This window comes from Leopardus geoffroyi, chromosome C3, assembly GCF_018350155.1.
Source record: "Leopardus geoffroyi isolate Oge1 chromosome C3, O.geoffroyi_Oge1_pat1.0, whole genome shotgun sequence".
NCBI lineage: Eukaryota > Metazoa > Chordata > Mammalia > Carnivora > Felidae > Leopardus > Leopardus geoffroyi.
Window position 1 is genome coordinate 25,424,853 of NC_059338.1, and position 26,462 is coordinate 25,451,314.

The following is a 26,462-nucleotide window of genomic DNA, read 5'->3' on the forward strand; positions in this document are numbered from 1 at the left end:
AGAATCCCAAGAAGGTCCTCAGGTGTGAGCTCAGAGCCGGACATGGGGCTGGAACTCACTAAATTGTGAGATCATGACCTGAGCCAAATCAAGAGTCCTGCACTTAACCACTGAGCCACCCAGGCACTCCCACAATACTGTTTTTAGATTGTTACTGAAAAGTAAATACATGATTGTAGTTTTTCTGGGGAGGGCCATGTTTTGTTTTGTTTTGTTTAAATAGGATTACTGAAAGGGGCAAAGTACTCCCTCTCTGAGCTTTGGCAAACACCAGGAGTGTGAATTTGCAGCTTTGGTCACAAGTAACTATGCAGCCCTACTATTGATTTTTTTTCCTAGAAAATTCTAAAATATGTGACTGGTGACAGATCAAATTGTATCAAGGGATCTGAAAGGAATGGTTTCTTCTGGTTCCAATAAATCTAACAATAAATCTAATTTTATTCTCTGTGTCTTCAAGGTTTTTTTTTTTTTTTTTCCAAAATGGTCCTGTATCCTGAATAGCTATGAAATCTCATTTTATTAAATACACCAAAATTATTAATACATAATCTTTCTCAAAATCCTTCAGTCTTAATGTATTTGCCTAGAGTTGCAAAAATGCACTAGCATTAATATCAAAAACACTTTCAGTGAATTGCTAAATAGGAGCAAGCCCTCTGAACTGATCATCCAAAGCAATGTCTATAGATGGAGTAATACTGTTTCAATCTCAGAGTAAAGAAAGCCAGGAGCCCCGCAGAGCTCCAACACAGAATCTGGGGGGATGGTAATCAAGTCCTGAATTTCAGAAGTGAGAAGCAGATTACGGTCTGGTACGCTTTGTTCATTTTATTTTACCTTTTCGCCCTTCAGTTTGACTTCTCATAGAGTGACCAGGGATTTCTGAGTATCTCAAAGCAGATCAAGCGCAGATAAGCCCTGACGTTTACCCGGAGCCCTCCCCTCTACCCTACTCTTGCCTGTTCCAGGCGAAGAAACCACAACTCCCAAAAGACCCTGCGGCTCTGGGCGGAGCCTTCCCTTGAATTGGTGTTCCGTAGCCCCAGGCAAGCGGCGATTGGTCAGGTCTGGGAATAGGGTGGGGCTAAGGCAGCTGTGGTAATTGGAGCGGTGACTGGACGACCTACGCGGGCTAGTCGTTCAGGTCCAAACTCCAGCTGCAGACTGGAGAGAGGCATGGCTCCGCGGTGTGTTTGCGTGCTGGCCCTGGCGGCTGTGCTGCTGCTGGGTATCTCCACAATGTCCAGATCGAAGGGCCTGGGGGGCCAGAAGCATCAGAGGGCGCCGCAAATCCCTTCTCAGTTCAGCCAAGGAGAGCGCGTTGCGATGAAGGAAGCGCTGAAAGGTGAGCCTGGGCAGAGCTCTTCGCCCACCTATGCTCAGATACAGGTCCCTCTCTCCTTGGGCCAACCTGTGCCTCCCCTCTTCTACGGCACTGGGTCCGCCATTGGAACTGGAGTTCCACCACACGCCCCAAGCCAACCCTAGCCCGCGTCCCAGCACCTCGTCCCCAGACTTGCCGATGACACTCTTGCCCCAGACCTGGCTTCTGCGGACTCTGGTGTTCCTTGCCTAGCCTGGAACCTTTCTTAGCTCCACCCTCGTCCCTGTGGCCTTGGCCTTCACCCTGGCCAATACTCTCTGTCTCAGTATTGCAATAGATTTTATTGTACTTTTAACCTTCGAAAGTTTTCACTTCTGTTAAATCTCTGCAATATCTTAAGATAAGACTAAAGTCTCTTAATCTTAGCTACAGAGGAGGGGAATTGAAGCTTAGGTCAATTAAATGAACTTCCCCAGGGACCCCCACAGCAAGGCGTGAGCACTGGATGATAACACCTATGGCTTGTAGGATCCTCCCAGCTCCAGATGACTCCAAAAAGGGGTGTGGGGTGTTCCAAACTTCCTCTCCTGATTAAAAGATGTCTTTCCCCTAGACCTCAAACCAAGGTTAAAAACTCATTTGCTTTCTCAGTCTGCATTTTCTGGGAGAAAAAAAAGGAAAGTTTCTGTTGAGTGCTAGATCCTATGGGATAATGACATCCTTCCTCACCACTGGGCTTAGCTCCAGTCTTTTCCCTTTCAATAAGTAGTGGATCAAAAGAAACTGCCTACATAAACATGTGCAGGCAGATTCAGGGACCAAACGCTAACCCCTGTGGTTGAATATATATTGTTCATGTGCTTGAGCGATTGGCCAGGAGTCAGAGTAGAGCTTTCCCAAAGCACAGCACGAATAGTTAGTTCTCTGAAAGCCAGTGGACAGCTGCTCACCAGAGTCTCTTTACCCAGAAGAAAGCAAAAAGCTTTCTTATTTAAAGAACCCAAAGTAGAGACCTTATAGCTGTAATGCCCGAAGTTCCAAAACCTCCCACAAAAGTCCACCAGAGTCGTAAGTCAAAGCCAAGCGGCAAGGGTCGTTTATTGCAGGTTCGAACCTGGTCCTCTGCGCACTCGTCGCCGGTGACGCAAGAGGCCCCGATCAGGGTTGGTACAGCGTTTTTATAGACAGAGACAAATAGCACAGGGGAGGTTTCAAATTATGAGGGGCCTGATTAGTCGATTTTAAAGTAAGGACATTTGTTGTTTTCTGATTGGGCGTCCTTTGTCTGTCCTTTGGCGGGAAGGCTTTGTCCGTTAATTGTGGCGGGAGAGAAAAAAGGGGAAGGGGGAAGGGGGAAGAGGAGGAATGTGTTAAGCAAGCAAGATTACAGAAGCGAGAAACGCCGGTTAGTTTATGTACAATCACTCATTCCATTACATATCAGACTACATTTAGGAAGGTTTACAACCCATTCTACTACACAGCGGGTTACATTCAGGAAAGGTCTCACAATGCTCATAGCAAACAGCAAGCAAAACAGACTTCTCAGCAATTGTATTTCTTATCAAAGATCCATAATAAGCAGAAAAGAGAACCTAGCTTTAAACTAAGGTAGGGCTGTCATTTGGATTGTTCCTTTCATTCCCCCCTTTTTCTTGTGCCTAAAGAGCCAATCTTGGATCTTCAGTTTTCTATTTGTAATGTCTCGAGCGGTTGGTACTGAGTTCGTAAGACCATTAATTGTACAGCATTGAACCTGTCTTGGACAAAATTAATAATTTTGTTTATGATGCAGAGGCCTAATGTGAGAGCGAGAAGTAGAATGGCCAGAGGCCTGAGTAAAGCGGAGAGCAGGGTAGTATTATAGACTTCCTGGGTTTCTAAATTAGAAACATCCCAAGTTAAAGTATAGGGTATATGGGGGTTGCCTGCAATACTTATCAGTCCGTAGGAGGTGAACAGGAGCACACTAATGAGTGTTCCTCCGATCATTGTGGGTCCAGAGCTGCAGCAACAGTCTTGGTATGGGACACCCAGGCCTTTGGTCTTAGCCGGTTTTCGGGGTCAGGTTTTCGACGCAGAGTCAATTTTAAAGGATGGGTCTTACTCTGGTCAACCGTCCAAGCGGTGTTGGCTTCCGGCATGAAGTCTTCTCGAACCACAAAGGGATCAGCTGGTCGGGCGTGGGTGTAATGGATCCAGGTAGCAATCCCGTCGACTTTGAGAGCAGTGGGTGTGGTTAGGATCACAATGTAGGGTCCCTTCCACCGTGGTTGGAGGGTCTCTTGCTCGTGTCTCCGCACATATACCCAATCTCCAGGTCGGTAGTGATGCGGCTCAGGAGGGGGCCCGTTCTCATAAATGGCTCTCAATCTGGGCCAAACTTCCTGGTGGGTGTGCTGGAGTTCCCTCAGGGAAATAAGAAGTTCATGATCATCAAATTCAGTTAACACATTAGACTGTAGGTTGGGAATTATAGGGGGGGCACTCCATACATGATTTCAAAGGGGGTTAATCCAAGTTTGTAAGGGGAGTTCCGCACCCTGAACAGAGCGTAGGAGAGTAAGACTACCCAGTTAGCGCCAGTCTCCATGGTCAATTTGGTTAGGGTCTCTTTCAGGGTTCTATTCATTCTTTCTACCTGTCCTGAGCTTTGGGGTCTATATGCACAATGTAGTTTCCAATCGGCCCCAATAAACTGCGCTATCCCTTGTATTACCTTTGAAATGAATGCTGTTGTCTGATCCTATTAGGGTAGGGAATCCGTACCTGGGCATGATGTCTTCCAACATTTTCTTTGCTACTACCTGCGCAGTCTCATGCTTGGTGGGGAAGGCCTCTGTCCATCCTGAAAAGGTATCTATAAACACTAGCAAATATTTGTATCCATATTTTCCAGGCTTTACCTCGGTGAAGTCTACTTCCCAATAGGCTCCCGCCCTGGTTCCGCGAGTTCTGGAGCCAGGGTTTTTCCCGTGGTTGGTGGCATTACTTAGTTGGCAAGCTTTACAGCTAGTGACTATCTGTTCAATTTTTGTCCTAGAGTCTTTAATGGTGATCCTAGCATGTCTTATTAAGTCTTGCATTTTTCTTGTGCCCATATGAGTGGCTCGGTGCATCTTGGATAAGATTTTATTTCCCATTTCTTCTGGGAGGATTATGCTAGTCTGCTGCTCTCCACCATCCGTTAAGGCACTGAGTCATAGGCAATTTTTGGATCCAGTTTAGGTCTTTTTTAGTGTAGGTGGGACTTTCTGGTAAACTAGCTGAACCGGGGTCTGGTAGGGTGGTCATTAAAGCACAGTCCACCTGTAAGGCCACCTCTCGGGCCACCTGGTCAGCCAAATTATTTCCTCTGGCCACCGGTGTGATCAGTTTTTGGTGGCCTGGGCAATGTACGATGGCTAGTCGTTTAGGCAGCCAGAGTGCCTTTAAGAGAGCCAATATTTCTTCTTTGTTTTTGATGGTTTTCCCTTCTGCAGTTAACAGTCCCCTCTCTCTGTATATAGCTCCATGTATGTGGGCCATAGCAAAAGCATATCTGCTATCGGTATACACGTTTAGTCTCTTGTCTTTTCCCAAAGTCAGTGCCTTGGTTAAGGCCACAAGTTCAGCCCGTTGGGCAGAGGTGCCAGCTGGCAAAGGCTCTGCCCAAACAGTCTCAGTTTCAGTTGTGACTGCTTCCCCCGCGTACCTTTGACCCTGATGTACAAAGCTGCTGCTGTCAGTGAACCAGGTAACTTCGGCGTCTGGTAGCGGATGATCCTGTAAATCTTCCCGAACTCCATGAACCTGTGCCAATATCTCAGCGCAGTCATGGAGAGGGGTATACTGTCTGAAGGTTTCCATTAATCTTTCTAAATAAGCGGCAGGGCTCTCTGTCTTACCTTGTATTACTGAATACACTTTTGCCAAATTAGTGGGCTTGCGTGCAGCAGCCCGGAGACCCGCCATTGGAGTCTGGCGATAAATGCGCAGCCGTCCCCTACCTTCTGCCATGTTGTAGTCCCAGCCATCCTGTGGGGGTCGGGTCAAGGGAAAAGCTGCATTAATGAGATCAAGGTTAGCAGTGGGTTGGCCGTCATCTCTAGGAACCAGCTTTCTTGCTTCCAATTGAATTCTTTCTCGCTCCTCGGTGGTGAACAGGATTCGGAGGAGCTGCTGACAATCATCCCAGGTGGGTTGGTGAGTAAACATAATGCTGTCTAAGAGACTTATTAAATCTTTAGGGTTGTCAGAAAATCGGGCATTCTGGGTTTTCCAGTTATATAGGTCACGAGTAGAGAAGGGCCAGTATTGAAGTTGGGGGTTCCCCGTATCATCAGGAGGCCCTATTTCCCATAAGGGTAAAGCTACGGTGGAGTCAGGAAGGCGGAGTCCTGGCTCACGTGGGGCCCGCCTACGGGTATGTCCAGCCGGCCCTTGGACTTCGCCCCCACTAGGCATGGGCGCGGGTTGAGCCTCCCTATTCCCCAGTTCTCCTATGGGCTGAGCTACGGAGGCTCTGCCGGTGCAGCAGGGATAGGGGCAGCTTGCGGAATAAGAGGCGGAACCTGGTAAGGGGGAGGGTCAAGGGAAAGTAAATCTTGGCTGTCGGGGAGAACAGGGGGTGCAGTTGGAGTTGGCGGCTTGGGAGGGTTGATAGGTTTAGCCGCTAGAATTTTGCATGGCCCTGTTGTTAAGAAAGAGGCCATCCAGGGAGGTGGGTTTTCTACTAAATCTTGCCACACCAGAATATAGGGAATCTGATCCGAGTGACCTTCTTTCCCTGGTAGGAAAATTTTTGATTTTACTTTAAGGACCACAGGGAGGCAGAAGGTTCCCTCTGTAGGCCAATTGACCCCAAACGTGGGCCATTCAGAGCGGCAATAGGTGATCAACTTCCTTTCGCGAATGTCTAGGCTTAAGCTGTGTCCTCTAGCTTTTACGTCCCTGAAGTTGGCGAGAAGGAGGGAGAGAGGGGTGCTCTGCGTTTGGCCCATGTTATGATTCTGAGGAAGAGGAGAAGAGAAGGGGGCGCGGGCAGCATGGACGTGGGGAGGGGGGGGGCGCCGCTGGCCAGGGGGCGGGAAGGAAAGCCGCAGGGAGCTGAGGAAGGAGGAGAGAGGAACAAAGGATGGAATAATTAATTCTGATCAGCCGAGAAAACACTTAATTCCAATAAAACATCCAACCCATGAAAGAAAAACAAGAACTAACAAGAATCTTTCGCAGCAGTTCCAACAACTTTCTGGTGCCGTCTCGGCCAGCCCAACAGAAAGGGTTATGGCTAGGACGGCGGTAATTACAAGGGCCCAGGGGTGACAATACATTTAGACTGACATAGAAGCACTCGCGTACTCGCCCGTCCGCGTCCCTCGCAGGAACTTAGGTGCCTCTTAGCATGGGCGGGCAGGTATAAACCCCCTGCTTGGATCAAAAAAATTTTGACCGCCTTAAGCCGTATGAGGATCACCGCGGAAATCGGGTTAGAGCCCAGTCGAATCCCGTAGCTTATGCTGTGGGACTACACATAGGGTAAGTCAGGCGCGTGCCCCTGACTCCCAACAATCATTCCAGTTGATTTAACAGACACACAGACACACATCACATCAAAATACGGGTAACAATTGGCATGCCTAGATGGTTTTTTTTTTTTTTTAGACGCCTAGAGATATTTCTTAGCACTCTGGAAGTTCATAGAGAAAATGAAAGTAGTTCGCAGGCGCGTTGGGCGTAAGCAGCCCACAGAAAAGAATCCTGATGGGCCAAAAAGGCCCCCCGATGGACCAAGAAGGTCCCCCGATGGACCAAGAAGGTCCCCCGATGGGCCAAGAAGGTCCCCCGATGGACCAAGAAGGCCCCCCGATGGGCCAAGAAGGTCCCCCGATGGGCCAAGAAGGTCCCCCGATGGGCCAAGAAGGCCCCCAGATGTCAGTGGACGTCTCCAACTGACCCCGGCCGGGTGCCCTATAGCGCGTCCGCCAGGGTCACACCAGCTTCCAGACAGAACCGGTTCTCCAGAGAAGAAACACAGATCAGAGAGAAAAGGAAGAACGTTAGAGCCGGCTTACTTACCGATCGGAATCAGATACGACCCATTGACCAGAAGTCTGGTGGGCTCGGGGGAGATCTCGGTGGGACCTCCAAATGTAATGCCCGAAGTTCCAAAACCTCCCACAAAAGTCCACCAGAGTCGTAAGTCAAAGCCAAGCAGCAAGGGTCGTTTATTGCAGGTTCGAACCTGGTCCTCTGCGCACTCGTCGCCGGTGACGCAAGAGGCCCCGATCAGGGTTGGTACAGCGTTTTTATAGACAGAGACAAATAGCACAGGGGAGGTTTCAAATTATGAGGGGCCTGATTAGTCGATTTTAAAGTAAGGACATTTGTTGTTTTCTGATTGGGCGTCCTTTGTCTGTCCTTTGGCGGGAAGGCTTTGTCCGTTAATTGTGGCGGGAGAGAAAAAAGGGGAAGGGGGAAGGGGGAAGGGGGAAGAGGAGGAATGTGTTAAGCAAGCAAGATTACAGAAGCGAGAAACGCCGGTTAGTTTATGTACAATCACTCATTCCATTACATATCAGACTACATTTAGGAAGGTTTACAACCCATTCTACTACACAGCGGGTTACATTCAGGAAAGGTCTCACAATGCTCATAGCAAACAGCAAGCAAAACAGACTTCTCAGCAATTGTATTTCTTATCAAAGATCCATAATAAGCAGAAAAGAGAACCTAGCTTTAAACTAAGGTAGGGCTGTCATTTGGATTGTTCCTTTCAATAGCCACATGGCTATATGGCCTACGTATACTTATATGGCATACACACACACACACACGCACACACGCACACACACACAACTATATAGCCACATGCCTCCTGCTCCAACTCTGAGCACTTGAGTTCAGATTTTGAGTTTGCCTCATACAGGTTCATCTTTTTGAAACTTGACTTCTCCATCTATGTGTTGGGCTGTGACGTAGAGTTGATCCTTAGAAAAACTGATTCCAGAGGTGTGAGAAATAAGCCCACTGACCCAAAGGAGGGACACAGAGGCTTAGAGGGGAGTGAGGTGAGGCTTTCGTCAATATTCTTGCAAGAGCGGGTGTCTGATGGACAGACACACCGGGGCAGTTATGCAGGCAATTTTATCTCCTACTGTGCAACTCTCTCCACTGATTCCTCATTGGCTGAGTACTACAGAGGTTATAGCCTTACCCGGAAGTCACCTATGCCCACATAAGACAAAAAGTCTGATTGGAACAAATGTACATTCCTCGAGGTGACACAGACTTCAGTTCTTTGGTGCATGCTCATTGCCAAGCCGTGAAATGGAGGGGGGGTGGGGAAGAAGAACCAGGAAGTGAAGTGTCTAAGGGTTTGGGACTCGGTGAGGGGGGGCGGTTCATACATATTTCCAATAGGTTGTAAACCTATTGTTAATTCACAGCACAGTTTTTATTTCATATTTCTGAAAATGAATCATCTCACTTCTCACAATCCCTCTCCTAAGTGGATTCCATTTTCATTTATAGGTTATTTTGGGCACAAGGCACACACGTTTGTTTCTTTTTTTTTCTTTTATTTTTTTAAATTTGCATCCAAATTAGTTAGCATATAGTGAAACAATGATTTCAGGAGTAGATTCCTTAGTGCCCCTTACCCATTTAGACCATCTCCCCTCCCACAACCCCTCCTGTAACCCTCTGTTTGTTCTCCATATTTATGAGTCTCTCCTGTTTTGTCCCCCTCCCTGTTTTTACATGATTTTTGTTTCCCTTTCCTTACGTTCATCTGTTTTGTCCCTTAAAGTCCTCATATGAGTGAAGTCATATGATTTTTGTCTTTCTCTGACTAATTTCACTAACCCTCCAGGTCCATCCACGTAGTTGCAAATGGCAAGATTTCATTCTTTCTGATTGCCGAGTAATACTCCACTGCATATATATACCACATCTTCTTTATCCATTCATCTATCGATGGGCATTTGGGCTCTTTCCATACTTTAGCTATTGTCGATAGTGCTGCTATAAACATGGGGGTGCATGGGTCCCTTCGAAACAGGACACCTGTATCCCTTGGATAAATACCTAGTACTGCAATTACTGGGTCGTAAGGTAGTTCTATTTTTAGTTTTTTTGAGGAAACTCCATACTGTTTTCCAGAGTGACTGCACCAGCTTGCATTCCCACAGATGTTTGTTTCTTAAGAGGAATCTTAAGATTGCTCCCAGGATTGTTCCAAAATGTGTTTGTTTGTTTGTTTGTTTTCCACCCAGGGACCTCAAGTCCTACTCTTTTCCCTCTCTGCCTACTGAATCCTATCTTTTCTATCATATTCCCCCCCCCCTTCGAAAATGTGACTCCTAACTGCCATTAGGGATTGGGACGACAACCGATCTTAACTGCTTCCTGCTGAAAGGGGGGGGATGACAGGGGTATGGCAGTGAGGGCAGGTTCAGAAGTCCATCCAGAGGTCCAAAATAATGGAAAAGTATTTGGAATGTCTGGGCTAGCAAAATCTTCTTATTTTTCTGATACATGCAACAGCTTCTACAAATGACATACAAAAAGATTATTAGACTAACAAGCATTAATATTCCAAATGCAATGTCTCCTAGGGAGGAGGTCACACTATGGGAAGATGCATTGTAGCCATCCACAAAGTCCCTGACCTGTCTGGTCTTTTTGTTTTTTTAATTTAAGTATAGCTTTTCTTCCCTCTTCCATATTTATTTGGATCTTGTGATATTGTTACTTAGAATAGTTAAGCATTTGAACTGGTTTTTGGTTCTCAACCCTCAAATCTTCCTTTGGCCATCCAATTTCCAAGGAACAACTCCATGAGGTGTATTCAATTTTACTTCAAGGAAAAATTGATCTTCTATATCCAGATTACTGTACGTTTAGACAACTGTTTATCTGTCCTGGAGCTAGTAACACTATAGTCCCTAATTCAGTCATAATTGTCTCTTTCTAGCAAGGGAGTGGGGCTCTCTGGCATTATCAAAAAAAATGTGGAAAAAAAAAGTCTCCCCATATGCACCCCGGTGGCTGAGAGAAACGTTTTGACAGAAGTTTTCTGGAGACACTGTAATATGCCGTGTTTGGACGGCTGTGGCCGGGAGTGGAAAGGAGGGACACAAAAGGTGATTCCAGTGTCAAGAAGGAAATCAACCAGTTTTCCTTCTCCTTCCACAGTTACCCAAGGCTCTGGATTTCCAACAGTTGGTTCAAAAGGAGCCACCGTGAAGAACCCCAGGCCCATCAGTCTCTTTCAGGGACACTGGTTATCTGAGCCCTTGCAGACTGAGGTCCCCAAGGGCATTCAGATTTTCCAGTGAATGTCTCCACACAAGGGGCATGGCTTATGGGGTTTCGACTTCTGTTGTCCCCTCTGACATTCTTGTTTCCGGTGCCGTGATCGGCCACATAAATGGCACTTGGTGCCAGAACCTAGGGATGTCTAATCTGACCTAGTGCATAAGGCCACGACTATGGCCTTAGATTTTTTTTAAGCCTCCTTTCTTGTTCCTTATTCTCCTCTCTATCTCAGTTGTAATATGCCCAATTGGTAGCTCGTAAGAGCTTCTCCAGGGTCCCTTCTGGGCCAACAGCCAATTTTTGCAGCTTCCTTCAAATACCTGGGGCCGATTGAGTGACAAATTTGTCCTTTAGAATCGTCTCAGCTTCGGGGGGTATCAGGGAGATAGCCGTATATTTAACTTTAACCTTTCCAGGAAGGCCACCAGGCTGTCATCCTGTGTCTGTAAAATGGTGGCTAACTTAGCATAATTTAAGGGTTTAACCTTAGATTTCCTTACCCACAAAGCTTGGAAGTGGCAGCAATACCCTTCTCCAATGGGACTATCATAGTCCCAGTTAGGGCCTTGGGGCAGAACTGCCTGAACCCCAGTAGGGAACTGGGAGTCCCTATAGGACCTCCAGTCCCGTGAGAATTAAGGAGTCGCTCATCCCCATATCTCTCGGCTGCTGCCAAAACATCACGCTTTTCTGTTTCGTGAAAAGTCTAAATCAATAAAAGCATTGTATCTTTCCGAGTCAACTCAAAAACATACCTGATATTCTGAAAAGCCTCTATATACTTATCTGGATCATCAAAAAATTTACCTATTCTTTTACCTGTCTTAAGTCATGCAATGAAAAGGTTTCTTGTAAATCTTATCTTGGTGGTGCCTTCCCGTGTTTCTCCTTCCAGCACTCTAGCTTCTTGTAGTGGCAACACACCTGCTACCTTACGGGGAGGGCCTGGCTAAGGTGGACAGTAGGGAGCAGAAGTGCACGTTTTTAAGTCTAGATCGAGGTCCCAAGGAGAAGAAGGTTGGGGTAGAAGACTTCCCTTCCTCCTTTTCTAGGTCTGCTTTGGGTATGGGCAAGGGGACGTTAGTTCCCTCGCTTCATCATTGTGAACCCTCGGAAAGAGTTGCCCATGAGGCCAGGATCGACCTTACACATATCTCGATTTTTCTCTTAAGGTCCCCAGAACACTGAACATAGGAGATTTCTCCCCGTTTCCCCTCATGTTTGCAAAACGGGTCAAACTGTAGCATAGCATTACAATTGATATTTCCCTATGGCCGGCAGATTTCCTCCTCCAATTTGTCTTGGGGACAAGCCTTGGTGCAAAATTAATGAATCACTTTTTCTTTAGGGTTTGTGGATCAAAATCATCCCAGTTTTTCCGAATACATCCCAAAGGAACATTGGCCTTGGTTGGGGATTTGCCCATCTATAGGAAAAAGAAGGAAAAGGCATCCCTTATCTCAATTTCCTATAGCTAGCCGGGAGAAACCTCATCTTGACTCTGACTGCCGGCCAGCAGAAGCCTCATCCGTAGGCCCCATGTTTTGGCTGGCTATCCAACTGGAAGTCGAAAGTCCTGTCAGTCTTGCGAGGTGCTGGGAGTACTTGCTCTTACCCAGCCTTGACCCTACCACCGAGAGTTGACCCATCTTCCCCGGTTTCTCCTACCCCTCCAGTTTCCTCCCTGTGGGACTTTGGGGATATTGACTATGACCAAGCAAGATTCCCTTGGTTGTCGAGGGATGCATTAATTTTATTTTGGCCCAACAGAAATTTACATATCAATCATAATAAAGCTGTTCCTCTTTACAATATATTTTAAAAGGCTGGCAAAAACCTTTTCCTAAGGATAAAATCGGGCATTGAGGGGGGCTCAAAGGCCCAAAGCCAAGGTCTATTGCCTTGCCTTTTTTTTTTCCAGCAACGCCCACACAAATATGTTCCAGCCATGTGGGTGTCCATTTAAAGTCACTAGATTGGTACGAGTCGGCACACACTGGGCTAAGTGTAGCCAAATGACTCCCATGTATCCCAGTAAAAGCCCTTCATGTGTCGCCCCTCACATGACACAGGCACCCATTCCTCCGCCCTGCAGAAACAACACACATGCGGAGCATTTGGAGGCCGCCAGTGAGGACACTGCTTCCATCTGCCCAGCCTTTGGATCAAAAGAGGGGCAATTTCAACCAAGGCTTGAGCAAAACAAGTCAAAAGAGAGAGCTGCCCTGCCCTTTTGGTTCAAATCATAGTTCTTTCCATCTTTTTGTGCAGATAAAGCAGAGAAAAAAAAAAAAACTTTACCCTTTTTTTTTTTCCCCTAAAAGCATTTTAACCTTTGTCCATCCTGACCACACATAAGATTCCTTTCCAAAGATTTCCTTTCACAAACCTTCTACAACTTTCCTTTGCATCTAGATTTTGTCCCAAGCCATTCCTCTCCAAACGACCAGTCTCACTTAGGACAAAATTATTTTCTTTTACCTCCAACAAAAATGTATTTCCATTTTTTTTGTAATTTTTTTTTCCATAGCTACTTTTACGTACAAAGTTGCTTTCCTTATTTCCATCAGTCTTAACTGCATCTAGCAGAATTTTAACTTTTAGAAACTTTAGTCTCCAGTGAAAAATAAGTAGTTGCCATTTGTGAACTGTGATTTATGGCAAATTTATGGATCTATCAAGCACAAAGCATGTTTACCAACAGACCCAGATAGCCTCAGTTTCTCTACAATAAGAACTTAAAAGCACAAACCTATGTTTAGCAATCAGTGTTTTAGCATTTTATCTCATTAGGTATCCAATGGATTTAATCCCTTGTATTGTGCAAGCAAAACTTTAAAGTTTCAGGCTATCAAAGACTTTGAAAGCTATCTTAACAATTACTCACCCATGAAAACTTGAGATAGAATAAGCCATCATTTTAAGTCATCTTGTTGCTAACAAACTGCAACAGAGACAACAGGAACTCATTAACCTTAAGTAAACCTGGTTAATAAAACAAAAACATCAAGGCTGCCATGAGTTCCTGGAGGAAGGTCACGCTCTGAATATTTCAGGTGTCGGGGAGCTGCAGGGAGATTTATTTCAGCTACATTTCTCTTGCCTTTGTTTTCTTAATCATTTTCCACGCCGAGGGGGTCCTCTATTTCTCCCTTTCCTTTCAATCATCTTCTCCACAGTAGTCACCATAATCTTTACTTTCTGGTTTTGTCTCTCCTCATCCCTCTTTACGAATCTTTCGTACCTCCCTGAGCAATTCTGTCCACCTCTTATTCCATCCATCCATCTTCTATAACTTTCTGGAAATATCAGGCCAACTTCTAGTGACAAAATTAACCTTCAGGAGACCTTGCCCCATGGGGTCCTCCGGATCTAGGCCTGAATATTTCCTCATTGGATCCCTAAGCCTCTGTAAGAAATCAGTTGGGGTTTCCTCCTCTTACTGTATCCCAAAAGCCTTACCAACATTCTGCCATCTTGGAGCTGATTCCCTGATTCCTTTGATTATTAGCTCTCTTAAATCCTGCATCCTAACCCTGTCCCGAGGATCATTACTGTCCTAATCAGGGTCTACATTGGGAAACTTTTGTTCAGCTGGCTGAACACCCTGGCCAGGAGAATAAGTTTCATATTTAATGCTATAATTCTAAACATATGTCTGTCTTAGTTAAACAACAAACTTGCAAATTAGTTTTTAAACATTGACTGTGTTCCATCTGCATCCGCTTAAAAGTCAATCACTTGTTCCCCATTATCAGTTTTTAGCTGGGACACCAGTGGGGGAAATCTGAAGTGGGCCACCCAAGTGGGTGCTCTTTGCTCCTTGACATGGAGGGTGGGAGGAGCCAATGGTGTGGGAGGCACCAAGGAGGGCTCGGAATCAGTTATGCAGGCCACACCCTTAGGTGGTGCAAGAACAGGAGGAGAGGGAGGGGAAGGCAGAAGAGGTGAGGTGCTAGCAGAAGGCAGAGAAAGAAGATTCCCAGTTCTAAACCTTGTCAGCTCAGAGGGAGGAGCAGACGTCCTGGGTTTTTTTGTTTGTTTGGTTTTTGTCTATTTGTTTTTCCAACTGAAGTGGAAATATGGAGTCTATGTCAGACCGGAGAAGACAGGGAATTTCCCCAAAACAAAAGGAAGGAGTTTCGGCGGCTGCTTGGGAGTACCGCTTAAAGACTCCCTCTTAGTGTAGACTAACCACAGACAACTGGCTCTAATTATCATAGTCATTAACCCAGGAAATGAATGAGAGAGACACCCCCACATACAGCTCCTCCAGCAACCTCGGTTTTTTTGGAGGCCTGTTTAGACAATCATCCAATATATCAAGAGGGAGTTTACTAGCCAAACACATTTGGGCAAACACGTTCTGCAAAAGGCCCTCAGTTCTGGATCCTCATGTAGGGCCAGAAAGCCTGGACACGGGGTACCTCAGTCCATTTGCCCTGTTTCTTACAGAAGAGATCTGTATTAAAATTAGTGTCCCGTTAATTTACTTCATCTCCTAAGGAGTGTTGACCGACCCCAGTATTACAAAAGATCAGTTTTTTGTTTTTTGTTTCGTTTTGTTTTTTAGATCTTGCAATCTGAATTGATTCCAGTGGGCTAAAAGGCATCCCAAGGGAGAGTCCTTGGTGACTGAAGAAGATCCCATGTTTCCTCAGTTTCAGAGAGTGTAATCCCTTTCCCCCAGTGTACTAGAACTTGTCATTCACATAAAGGACTAGGGCCCTATAGATCAGTCTTCCTCTGAGCCAAAAAACAGATGGCCCTTTAATTGGGTCTTTAGTCCAAACGAAACAGCAGAATTTGATCATTTTATGTTTGTCCTTGCTCCTTATACAAGGAGTGTCCTCCCAGTACCATAACGTTCACCCCAGCAGACTATCTGGGGGAATCCGAAGAGACCCGCCTCTTTCTGGGTGTCTCTTCCCTTACCCCTAAGCCTGGAGTTTTTGTTCCTCATCCTCCACCAGGCTAGTTCCTGCCCCTGAGTTTCCCTGGGGTGCTCAATCCCCCTTAATGGAGGTTTCTTGCACTTTCCAGAACCGACTGCATCTGTCGCCAGCCGTTTCCATTGCGGGAGAATGGAACCATGGATAGAGACTCCTCATTCCCTTCGTATCTGGGATATGTCTCAGTCACACACACTCAGTCTCTGAGGATTTCCCAACCCCCAAAGCAGTACTTACTGATGGGGTTTTGGGGTGATAGTGGGGTGGCCTGGAGCCAATGACCAAGGAAGAATTCTTGAAGACGTCTTTGGTGCACAAAAGTAATTTTATTAAAGCACAGGGATAGGACCCGTGGGCAGGAAGAGCTGCACTGGGGTTGTGACAGGTAACTGATTGTATACTCTCAGGTTGGGAAGGGGTTAGGGACAGTGTAATAAGTCTCTAAGGAATTTTGGAAGCAAGGTTTCCAGGACCTTGAGGGGCTAGCTACTGTTAGAAAAATCACCATTTATTACCATTTAGTAAAACCTCAGTCATGAGACCCTTCAGGTGTCTATCAGGGAGCCATAAGCTTGGAGTATGATTCCCAGCATATATCTTGGGGGGAGTTGAGATAAAGGAAGTTTCCAAAGGAATTTTCATGTATTAGACTTACAGGACCCTGGGAGGTCAGGATAATGTTGGGCCAAGATTGTCTTTTGCTTCTAACAAAGTGTCATCATCAAGGCAGCTGAGCTCCTAGAAGGACATCACTGCCTGTTTCAAGGACTTGTCAGTGGACTGTAGGCAGTAAGGGAATTTAATTTTTCACTTGCCTTTGTTTCCCACATCACCATGGCAAGCACTTATACCCCCTTACAGCTTGAGGAGGGTGAAATTAGGGTTCCAGGAATCGGAGTCTATAGGTTTCTGGAGATTAGGCTATGGATCAGATAGCCTTTTTCTTGCAGTTTACTAAGTTATCTGTAAGCTGAAGGAGGCTCCTATCTTGCATGACTGTGATCTCTATTAATCATTTGCTTCCTTTCCTTTCCCCTGTTCTTGGGCCACCAGGAGTGTCCAAGGAATATCACACATACTCCACGGGACGGTGGGGAGCAGGCCGTGCTGTTAGCCTGTACTTTGCCCTCAGCTGGCCCCACGCTCCCTCATCACTTATATTCCAATTTTCCTACCTTGGTCCATGCACGGAGTCACCAGGTCACCACAATGTCTTTTACCCTTTTCCCAGCATCACTTCTTCTGCCTCCAAAGGTAAAGATTTTCGGGCTCCATGGATCCTGCCAGAGGTCAGGGCCCTCCCACAGAAAGGCCACCCAAACCGGGTTGGGGCACGTCTCCCCTGTCACAGGAGGACCTGGACCCCGTGGGTCCAGGTGAATCCCAGACAGCCCCCAAATATGAGAAATGGGCCTACTCACTCAGTCAAAGGAGGGACACAGAGACTCGGAGCAGAATGAAGTGAGACTTTAATCAATGTTCGTGTAAGAGTGGGTGTCTGATGGGCCCGCACACTTGGGGCAGTTACAGCAGGCAATTTATCTCCTAGCGTGCAACTCCCTCCCCTGATTCCTCATTGGCTGAGTACTACAGAAGTTACAGTTTTACCCGGAAGTCACCTATGCCCACGTAAGGCGAAAAGGAGTCTGATTGGAACAAATGTACATTCCTCGAGGTGACGCAGAGACTTCAGTTCTCTTGGCACATGCTCATTGCAAAGCCCGTGAAATGGAGAAGGGAAGCAGAACCAGGAAGTGAAGTGTCTAAGGGTTTGGGACTCCATTGTTGGGGGGGCGGGGGGGCGGGTCATTCAAGTTTCCAATAGGTTGTAGACCTATTGTTAACTGGACAGCACAGCTTTTATTTGGTACTTCTGAAAACAAATCATTTCACTTCTCACAAGAGATGAGTTTGTCTTTCATAGGCCTTCCCTTGACAAATACACTGCCTAGGTGCTTTTGCTCTTCCCACCATGTGTTGGGATATCTAATAAAACATTCTCATAATTTATTGTGTTTGCCCTCCCATTGGTGTTTACGTATAATAATGGAACTCTACAGTGTAAAGCCTTCATGGCTCAAAAGGATAAGCCTAATGACAATTAGGTAAATATTTGGGTAACATGGATGAGACTATTCAGAACTACGGAGTTTGTTTGGGAACTTCTAAATCTACCACTTCCCAGGCATCATGTGCCCAAAAAAGCTGGCCTTGGCTGAGCGATCAGTTAGACTCCGGATGAGCCAGTCCATGAGGAACAAGCTTCCTCATTCATGTAGGAACCCAGGATAGCGGGCTCCTCTGGTTCATCAAAGGGATGATGGTTTCAGAGGCAGAGTGAGACTTAGAAGCAATTTATAGCAGCTTCCTACTTAAGGTTAGGGTCCAAAATCTACTCCAGTCCATCTCCCCTACCCCTATCTTGAACTTTATTTTCTTTTAAGAATTTGGGGCGCCTGGGTGGCTCAGTCGGTTAAGCGGCCGACTTCGGCTCAGGTCATGATCTCGCGGTCCGTGAGTTCGAGCCCTGCGTCGGGCTCCGTGCTGATAGCTCAGAGCCTGGAGCTTGTTTCGGATTCTGTGCCTCCCTCTCTCTGACTCTCCCCCGTTCATGCTCTGTCTCTCTCTGTCTCAAAAAATAAATACATGTTAAAAAAAATTTTAAAAAGAATTGTATTAGCCTAACCAAACACAAACCACCTGGGTTGAAATCCCAGTTCTGCTGCTTGTCTCAGGACAGTCCTGAGCAGCTCACCTAATGCCTCTAAGCTTATTTTCTCACTGTAGAATTAGGGACAATAGCAGTGCCCCCCTTATAGGATTGTTCTGCCCTCCATAATAAGTTTGTGAATGCAAAAGAACTTTCTATGCACAGAGGGATATGGGAAAACGAATGGTTGTTATCATCTGTAACCTTCCATCTCTTGACTCCCTGACCCTGATAGGTGCCATCCGCATTCCAACAGTGTCTTTTGGCCCCAAGGAGTTAAACACAACAGCCCTGGCCGAGTTTGGAGAATACATTCGTTCAGGTCAGCCACAAGCTGTGGAAGCCGGGCCGGGTTGGGGGGGGGGGGGGGGGGGCGGGGAGGGGGCAGTAGCCCTGGAGACATGATTCTTTTACAAGGTGATAAAGAGCTTCTTTTGTTACTGACCAGAGGACAGCCAAATTCTGTGGGCCTATTTTGAGTTTATACACCATGGGGAGGAATAGAAGGTCTCCAGGAGTCAGAACAGTGGCAGAGTACAGACCGTAGACTAATTTGGCCTTTGAAGGGGTCCCTGGGTGGCTCAGTCGGTGAAACGTCTGACTCTTGATTTAGCCTCATGTCATGATCTCACAGTTCCGGAGTTCAAGCCCGTGTCGGGCTCTGTGCTGGCAGCGTGGGGCCTGCTTGGGATTCTTTCTTTCTCTCCTTTTGCCTCTGCCCCTCGCTTGCTAGTGCTCTCTCTATTTCTCAAAATAAATAAATAGTTTTTTAAAAAACCTTATTAGGGCACCTGGGTGGCTCAGTCGGTTGAGAGTCCAACTTCAGCTCAGGTCATGATCTCACGGTTCATGAGTTTGAGCCCCGTGTGGGACTCTGTGCTGACAGCTCGGAGCCTGGAGCCTGTTTCAGATTCTGTGTTTCCCCCTCTCTCTGCCCCTCTCCCACTCGCACTCTATCACTCTGTGTCTCTCAAAAATGAATAAACATTAAAAAAAATTGTTTTAACTTTATTGGAGCACCTGGATGGCTCAGTCGGTTAAGCATCTGACTTTGGCTCAGGTCACGATCTTGTGGTTCCTGAGTTCAAGCCCCACATCGGTCTCTATACTAACAGCTCAGAGCCTAGAGCCTGCTTCAGATTCTATGTCTCCCTCTCCCTCTACTTCTCCCTTCTCTCTCTCTCTCTCAAAAATAAATAAACATTAGGGGCGCCTGAGTGGCTTAGTCAGTTAAGCGTCCGATTTTGGCTCGGGTCGTGATCTCACAGTTTGTGGGTTTGAGCCCCACGTCTGGCTCTGTGCTGACAGCTCAGAACCTGGAGCCTGCTTTGGATTCTGTCTCCCTCTCTCTCTATCCCTCTCCCACTCACACTCTGTCTCTCTCTCTCTCAAAAATAAATAAACATTAAAAAATAAATAAAGAAATAAGTAAACATTAAAAAAAAGAAAAAAATTTATTTGGCCTTTGAAAAACTAAGACATGTAGCTAGTTGGGTTGGAGTTTGAACTCTCCCTATCTTTGCCCTAAATATGCATCAGTCAATAAATATGATGCAATCAAACGGTAGGGCTAGGAAAAGAAATAAAAGGCACAGCATAAGAATAAGTAGGACCAGGAATTCCTTCTTCTGTGCAAGTTTCCAGAACTATACCCCATGTGCCTCCCACCCCTACCTCCATATACACCTATGTACACACCCCACCCACCCAGGCCCTTTCTTGGGTTCTTTACTGCCCCATTTCTGAACTTTGAGTCAGTCAGCAACTTTGTGAGCTGAAGAAAGGATGGGTCAAGAAGGAGAAGGAGACTTTGAACTCCCCACTCCCTGTGTGAAAAGCTCATGGAAAGTAGCGAGACCCTCTTCCTAAATCAAATAAAAAACCAGCTTCTCCAAAGTTGTTGGGGGTGGAAGAGGCTGGCCTAGGTACTTGGCTGCACCCAGTAGTCCCTTCTCTACCACTGAGTAGAGTGGTAGTAAAGAGTAGAGTAGAGACCTGAGTAATTGACCTTGAGAACATCCACACCCTCAGGCAGAAGTACAGCTTTATGCCAGGCAGAACAATCTCTCCATATTTGCCATGTACAGTAGGAATATTATTTTTAAAAAAAGGTCTTTCTTTTTTTTTTTTTTGGTATAAGGGTCGTGTTTGGTCCCAAGTAATTTGGATATCGGAGACTACTATATTTAAAATTTAACTGGGGCGCCTGGGTGGCTTAGTCGGTTAGGCGTCTGTCCGACTTTGGATCAGGTCACGGTCTCATAGTTCGTGAGTTCAAGCCCCACGTCGGGCTCTGTGCTGACAACTCAGAGCCTGGCACCTGCTTCGGATTCTGTGTCTCCCTCTCTCTCTGTCCTTTCCTTGCTTGCTCTCTGTCTCTCTCTCAAAAATAAATAAACATTAAAAATAAATAAATAAATAAATAAATAAATAAATAAATAAATAAAAGAAAAGAAAATTACACACCCCTAGCATCTGTATAACCCTGTAGCGTATACTTGACATAACATGTTAGAGATCAGACCAAGTCAGATCTTGATCTTTTAGCTGTCATAATGATGGAATCTTGATGTGCACATTATTACATAGTAGTGGCACATTAAAAGATGAGGAAGAGGAATTTTAGAGATTATCTCTGCAAATCAGAAATCGGACTGACTTTGTTCCAGAAGGCTTCCTAAAGGACGTTTATGTTTTTTTAAAAAGGGAAGGGCACTTGGGTGGCTCAGTTGGTTAAACGTCTGAGTTCAGCTCAGGTCACGATCTCACAGTTCATGGGTTCAAGCCCCATGTCGGGCTCTGTGCTGACAGCTCAGAGCCTGGAGCCTACTTTGGATTCTGTGTCTCCCTCTCTCTCTGCTCCTCCCCTGCTCTCACTCTGTCATTGTGTCTCTCAAAAATAAGTAAACATTTTAAAAAAGAATGTTTTTTAAAGGGACAGGGGTGCGCATTTTGTATCAAATGGTAGAAAAACCAAAGGCAGTTGTTATATCTGGCTTTCTCTCTCGCTGCTTTTCGTCCCTTTCCCTCTAGTCTTTCCTACAGTTTTCAAAACCAGCTTTGTCCAGCATGAAGTCATAGGAGAGTACAGTCACCTGTTCACCGTCCAAGGCTCAGATCCCAGCCTGCAGCCCTACATGCTTCTGGCTCACAGTGATGTGGTGCCTGCGTCTGACGAAGGATGGGAGGTGCCCCCCTTCTCTGGGTTGGAGCGTGATGGCTTTATCCACGGCCGAGGCACACTGGACAACAAGAACTCTGTAATGGTGAAACCCTTTGTTCCCTTCGCCTTGGGGCCCTAAGGATTCGCCCAGGATGGTGAAGCTCTCACCTGACCCCCGGGAGGCAGGAGGTTATGGTAAAGGTTATCCTTTACGCAGAGCCACGCTTCCTCACATTGCATCCCCCAGGACCACTTGAGCTTGTTCTCTTTAAAGACAGTCTGTCTGATCGCACCAGTCCTGATGCAGGCAGCTGACTGTCGCCAATGCCCTGATACTCCTTCTTCCATGGTGCTTCTATCCCCCAGGCAATCCTGCAGGCCCTGGAGCTCCTGCTGCTCAGAAACTACATCCCCCGAAGATCTTTCTTCATTGCTCTGGGCCATGATGAGGAGGTAGAGCCTCCTTACCCCATAAACTATCTCTAGGACCCCTATTTGGAGTGGGGGGGGAGGGTGTTTAACTCTAGTCCAGCTTGCTTCCCAGCTGCAGGGCCTCCAGAATATGGTGTGGTGGTTTGCCACCTTCTCTAGGTATCTGTGTGCCAAAACTATCTAAATCCCTTGACCAAGATGCAGATTCCCAGGCCCTGTGACATAGACTTGAATTTGTTGTTACAAGACTTTATATTTTTTCGAGCAGTTTTAGGTTCACAGCAAAAATGAGAAGGTTGACAGATTTCCCTTATACCACCTACCCACACACATGCACAGCCCCCGCCATAATCAACATTCCCACCAGAGTGGTATTTGTCACAGTTGATGAACCTACATTGACAACTCGTAATTACCCAAAGGCCTCGTTTACACTAAGGTTTACTCTTGGTGTACATTCTGTTGGTTTGGACAATTGTATAATGACACGTAGCCACCACTTACAGTCTCTTGCAGAGTAGTTTCACTGCCCTAAAAATCCTCTGTGCTCCACCTCTCCATCCCTCTCTCCCTCCCCCAACCCATGGAAACCACTGATCTTTTTAGTGTCTCCATAGTTTTGCCTTTTCCAGAATGTCGTATAGTTGGACTCATACAGTATGTAGCCTTTTAAGGTTGCCTCCTTTCATTTAGTGATACTCATAGACCTGAATTTCTGACAGACTCCCTGGTAATATCGGAGGCGGGCAGGTGTTCCATCCGTGACACCTGAGAAACACTGGTGTGCTAGAAAGAGAACCAACAGGGAGCAAGGAATCAATGTGTTATTTCCAGTGATGTCAGTTACTTTGACCTTGGGCCAGTCACCTCGTTCTGTGGGTCCCAGTCTCCTCATTTGTGAAATGAGGGCAATTTGGCCCTTTCAGCTGTGACATTCCAAGATTCTGTGAAGCAGGGTTGTGTAAGGCCCTTGCCCTCCCTCTCCCCCACCCCAAGAAGGAGACTGGGAAGGGAGGTTCTGGAGTCCCTAGCAATGCTGAATGGGTCTTCATTAGCTGTTGGGGGTCTGGCTGAGGAGCACTGTGGTTGTGGGTTCGATGTCTACAGATCTCAGGCCACAATGGGGCTCAGAAGATTTCAGCCCTGCTACAGGCAAGGGGCGTCAAGCTGGCCTTCACTGTGGACGAGGGTAACTTCATCTTGGATGGTTTCATTCCCAACCTCAAGAAGCCCTTTGCCATGTGAGTAAAGTACCCCATCCCCCCCGCCCCCACCTTGGAAGGTGTTCTCATCCCGTTTCAGATGACCCCAGCCTGGTGTCTGTGGGCCATACTAAGACAACTCTTTCTTTTACCCCTCTTGCCCTGATCTTCAACCAGTTCTGGGCTCCCCCTTCGCTTTCTCCTCTATTGTAGATTGTTTACAGCAGCATGAAGCCAACCTCCTAACCCTCTAAACCACTGGTCCCATGGGATAATTCAAGGAGGGAGGAAGTCGGGAGGGCCCTCTCTGATCCTCTCCTACAGCATTGCAGTCACAGAGAAGGGTGCAATTAATCTCATGCTGCAAGTAAACACGACTCCAGGCCACTCTTCAGCTCCACCAAAGGAGACGAGCATTGGTATCCTCGCAGCCGCCGTCAGCCGGTAAGCAACACCTGCCTCTGCCCCCTTGCCAGACTCGGGTTGGAAGACTCGGCGCTCTCCCACTTTGAGTTTGAAGGGGCTAAGCTGCCTGGCCTGAAGCTGGGCTGAGAAGCCACGACGGGGGCCACAGAGAGGACAGAGCCACCAGTACCCAGGCGGGGGCTAGAGATCAGAAGAGGGTTTATCCATATTGCAAGCGAGAGCTGGCCAATAAAAGCTAGGTCAGGACACGAGGGCTGCAGGCCTCAGGTGAGCATTTCAGGGTCTCACCTCTGGCTGGGTTTTCTTAGCAAAGTGGGAAGATCTGTATTAAGGCAGTGAAATATGTAACCGATTATCTAGCAGTGTTTAAGGCTTTGTGCCCAGTGATGGGCATACAATGGTGGAAAAAACAGACAGTCCCTTTCCAGAAGGAACTCGCAGTTCGCAGCAGAGACTGATAATTGTGCTACAGTGTGGTAGGTGACATGACAGTGGGGGTGCCTCCCTGGACTTGGTAGACAGGGACAGCTTCTTGCGATGGACTAGAGGTGGTTCCATCCGTGCTTGGAGATCTCCAAACGGGTGGGTCGGTGGAGGTGATAGGAAGGTGAATGAGAGACATCCTCACCAGGCCTGTTGAAAAATCCTGTCTCGCTCCTTCTCTTCAGACCCCTGACCTTTGACTGGGGTTGGGGAAGTCTTGAGAACCCCATTCTCTTCTAGACTGGAGCAGACACCAATGCCGAACATGTTTGGAAGCGGACTACTGAAAATGACATTGCAGGAACTGGCACATGAGGTGGGAGAAGGAGTCTCACACGCTCCTGGTCAGCTGTGGAAGGGGAAGAAAGGGTGGCAGAGGAGTAGCTTCTAGAGTGAGAGAAGGGCCCACTGCTGACCAGGGCTCTGCACATGCTCACCTGTTTTCAGCCAGAGGCTGAGCCAAGGCTTAAAGATCTGGCTTGGTCCCAGGGCTTTAGTGCTTCTCTGAGACCCTGAGACCTGCCACAACCAGGCACCCTTTGGGAACTGGTTCCCACCCATCCTGGAGGCTACCACTGAGGGCCCTCAAGGCAGATATAAAGCAGGGAGAGACCCAGGCCTCAGGTACAGTGACCCTGGTAGGCTGACCCCTCCGAGATCCCGCTGACCTGGTTCTTTCCCTTGCAGTTTCCCTTCCCTACCAATATAATCTTGAGCAACCTGTGGCTATTTGGGCCCCTTGTAAGCAGGTAAAGTTTTCTCTTTCCTTCTCGCTCATCCTCCCCTCCCACCAGACCTACCCAGTCCCCACTCCTTGGCTTAACTGGGCTTGACTAATCATCCCTTAGCCACCAGATGCTACATCTAGTTCATATACAGGATGTCCCTCTTAGTCTTAAAGATCTCCAAGATTCAGGAAACTGGGTGCTCTTCAACCTGTTCTTTCTTCACATTAGATGGTTTTCCTATTGTCTGATCTTTGTCCTTTTGCTTTAGGTTAATAGAGAGGAATTACATAACCAATGCACTGGTCAGGACCACCACGGCACTCACCATGTTCAATGCAGGAGTCAAGGTAACATCTCCTAGATCCTCCCCTATACCTTTTCTTCACTGCCCACCCAGCCCTCTACCCTTTGGCTTTATCTCCTGTCTCCTTCTTCCTTCTCGGATTACAGTTTGAATAATAGGAAGGCCCAATGCTGAATTGTACAATGATATCAGTTGGGTAAGCCACAAGAGCAGGTGTTCTAGCTGCGGTCCATAAACCCTCTGAAATTGCCAGGTTTTATATATGTGTATTTCGGGGGGTGTCCGTGGCCCCTCTCAGGTTCCTTGGGTCCATACCCCTTCAAAAGCAACCATTACACTAGTATGAAGGAGGGTTGTTTGGGAGTTAATTTTTGTGAACTATGCTCACTCAACGTGATATATATTTACCTAGCATGTTGCTCACGTAGACTAAATATTCTAACATGTATACCATCAAGGCTCTTTTGATTGTTCTTCATCATACTTTGGAAGATTTATCCACCTAACAAATTTAATGAATGACTAATGTCTTTTCCCCTAGTGTTACCCTGTGTTGAAAGAGAGAAACTCACCTGCCATTTGTAAAATCTATGATAACATTCGTGATATATACAACACATAATATGTATACATTGTCATTTCCCAAAATACACTAAATAATGGATAACCTTAGCAAACATAAATTCTATAAAGTTTACTCTCACAGTAATAAGTTTTGAGTGATTGTTTTTTTACCAAGAACTGCTTTTTGGCAAACTGGTCTACTTCCATTTAGATTAGCCACTAAGGGGCATCTCTGTTTAAAGGAAGAAGCCATGGAGTGCCTGGGTGGCTCAGTCAGTCGAGTGTCCAACTCTTGATCTCAGCTCAGGTCTTGATCTCAGGGTCGTGAGTTCAAGGTCCACATTGGGCTCTGTGCTGGGTATGAAGCCTGTGAAAGAAGGAAAGGGAGGAAGAGAGAGACAGAAGGAAGGAGGGACGAAGGAAGTCACAGCCACACTGGTTAGCCTGGGCCTAGGCCTTTCTGAGAACTTGAGAGAAGTGACACCCTTCCAGTTACTACCAGTACCACCAGCACAACGTTAAGGAGTGCCGTTCACCTTGCACACAGTGTGGCCTTGCGGAGCTCTGGTAATCTGGGGCCCAGGCTGAGCCTGGCACCCCAGTGAATTCCTGGCATGACTGACTGAAGTGTCCAGTGCGTCGGCCAGACCCGAGCTGTCTTCAGCTGCCTTAAAGTGTTCACCAGAATAACAGTACTGTGTCCTTGCATTTGAATCCCACTTTATCTGTCCAGAATCCTTTCATATTTGTTACTCTATTTGATCCTTTTCACAGCTCTCCTAGTACTATTGTCCCAGTCGCCATTTGGGAAACAGAGGCACCAACAGGTTTTAATTATTCAAAATCACACAGGTGCTTTATAACAGCCCAG

At 46.7% G+C, this 26,462-nt stretch overlaps 1 protein-coding gene across 2 annotated transcripts in view; it reads left to right on the forward strand.

The window, feature by feature from the left end:
- The first annotated feature begins 1,120 nt into the window (after window positions 1-1,120).
- The window catches only part of PM20D1 (peptidase M20 domain containing 1), a 39,271-nt gene continuing 13,929 nt past the window's right edge, over window positions 1,121-26,462 (forward strand). Inside the window, exons 1-9 of one of the 2 annotated variants that reach the window (XM_045456225.1) lie at window positions 1,121-1,348; window positions 18,525-18,611; window positions 21,323-21,555; window positions 21,819-21,905; window positions 22,992-23,125; window positions 23,411-23,530; window positions 24,236-24,311; window positions 24,683-24,744; window positions 24,992-25,070. In XM_045456225.1, the coding sequence (XP_045312181.1) occupies window positions 1,180-1,348; window positions 18,525-18,611; window positions 21,323-21,555; window positions 21,819-21,905; window positions 22,992-23,125; window positions 23,411-23,530; window positions 24,236-24,311; window positions 24,683-24,744; window positions 24,992-25,070 (1,047 nt within the window). In that variant the 5' untranslated portion in view covers window positions 1,121-1,179. The remainder of the gene's footprint in view (window positions 1,349-18,524; window positions 18,612-21,322; window positions 21,556-21,818; window positions 21,906-22,991; window positions 23,126-23,410; window positions 23,531-24,235; window positions 24,312-24,682; window positions 24,745-24,991; window positions 25,071-26,462) is intronic. The other variant, XM_045456226.1, reaches the window with a different exon arrangement.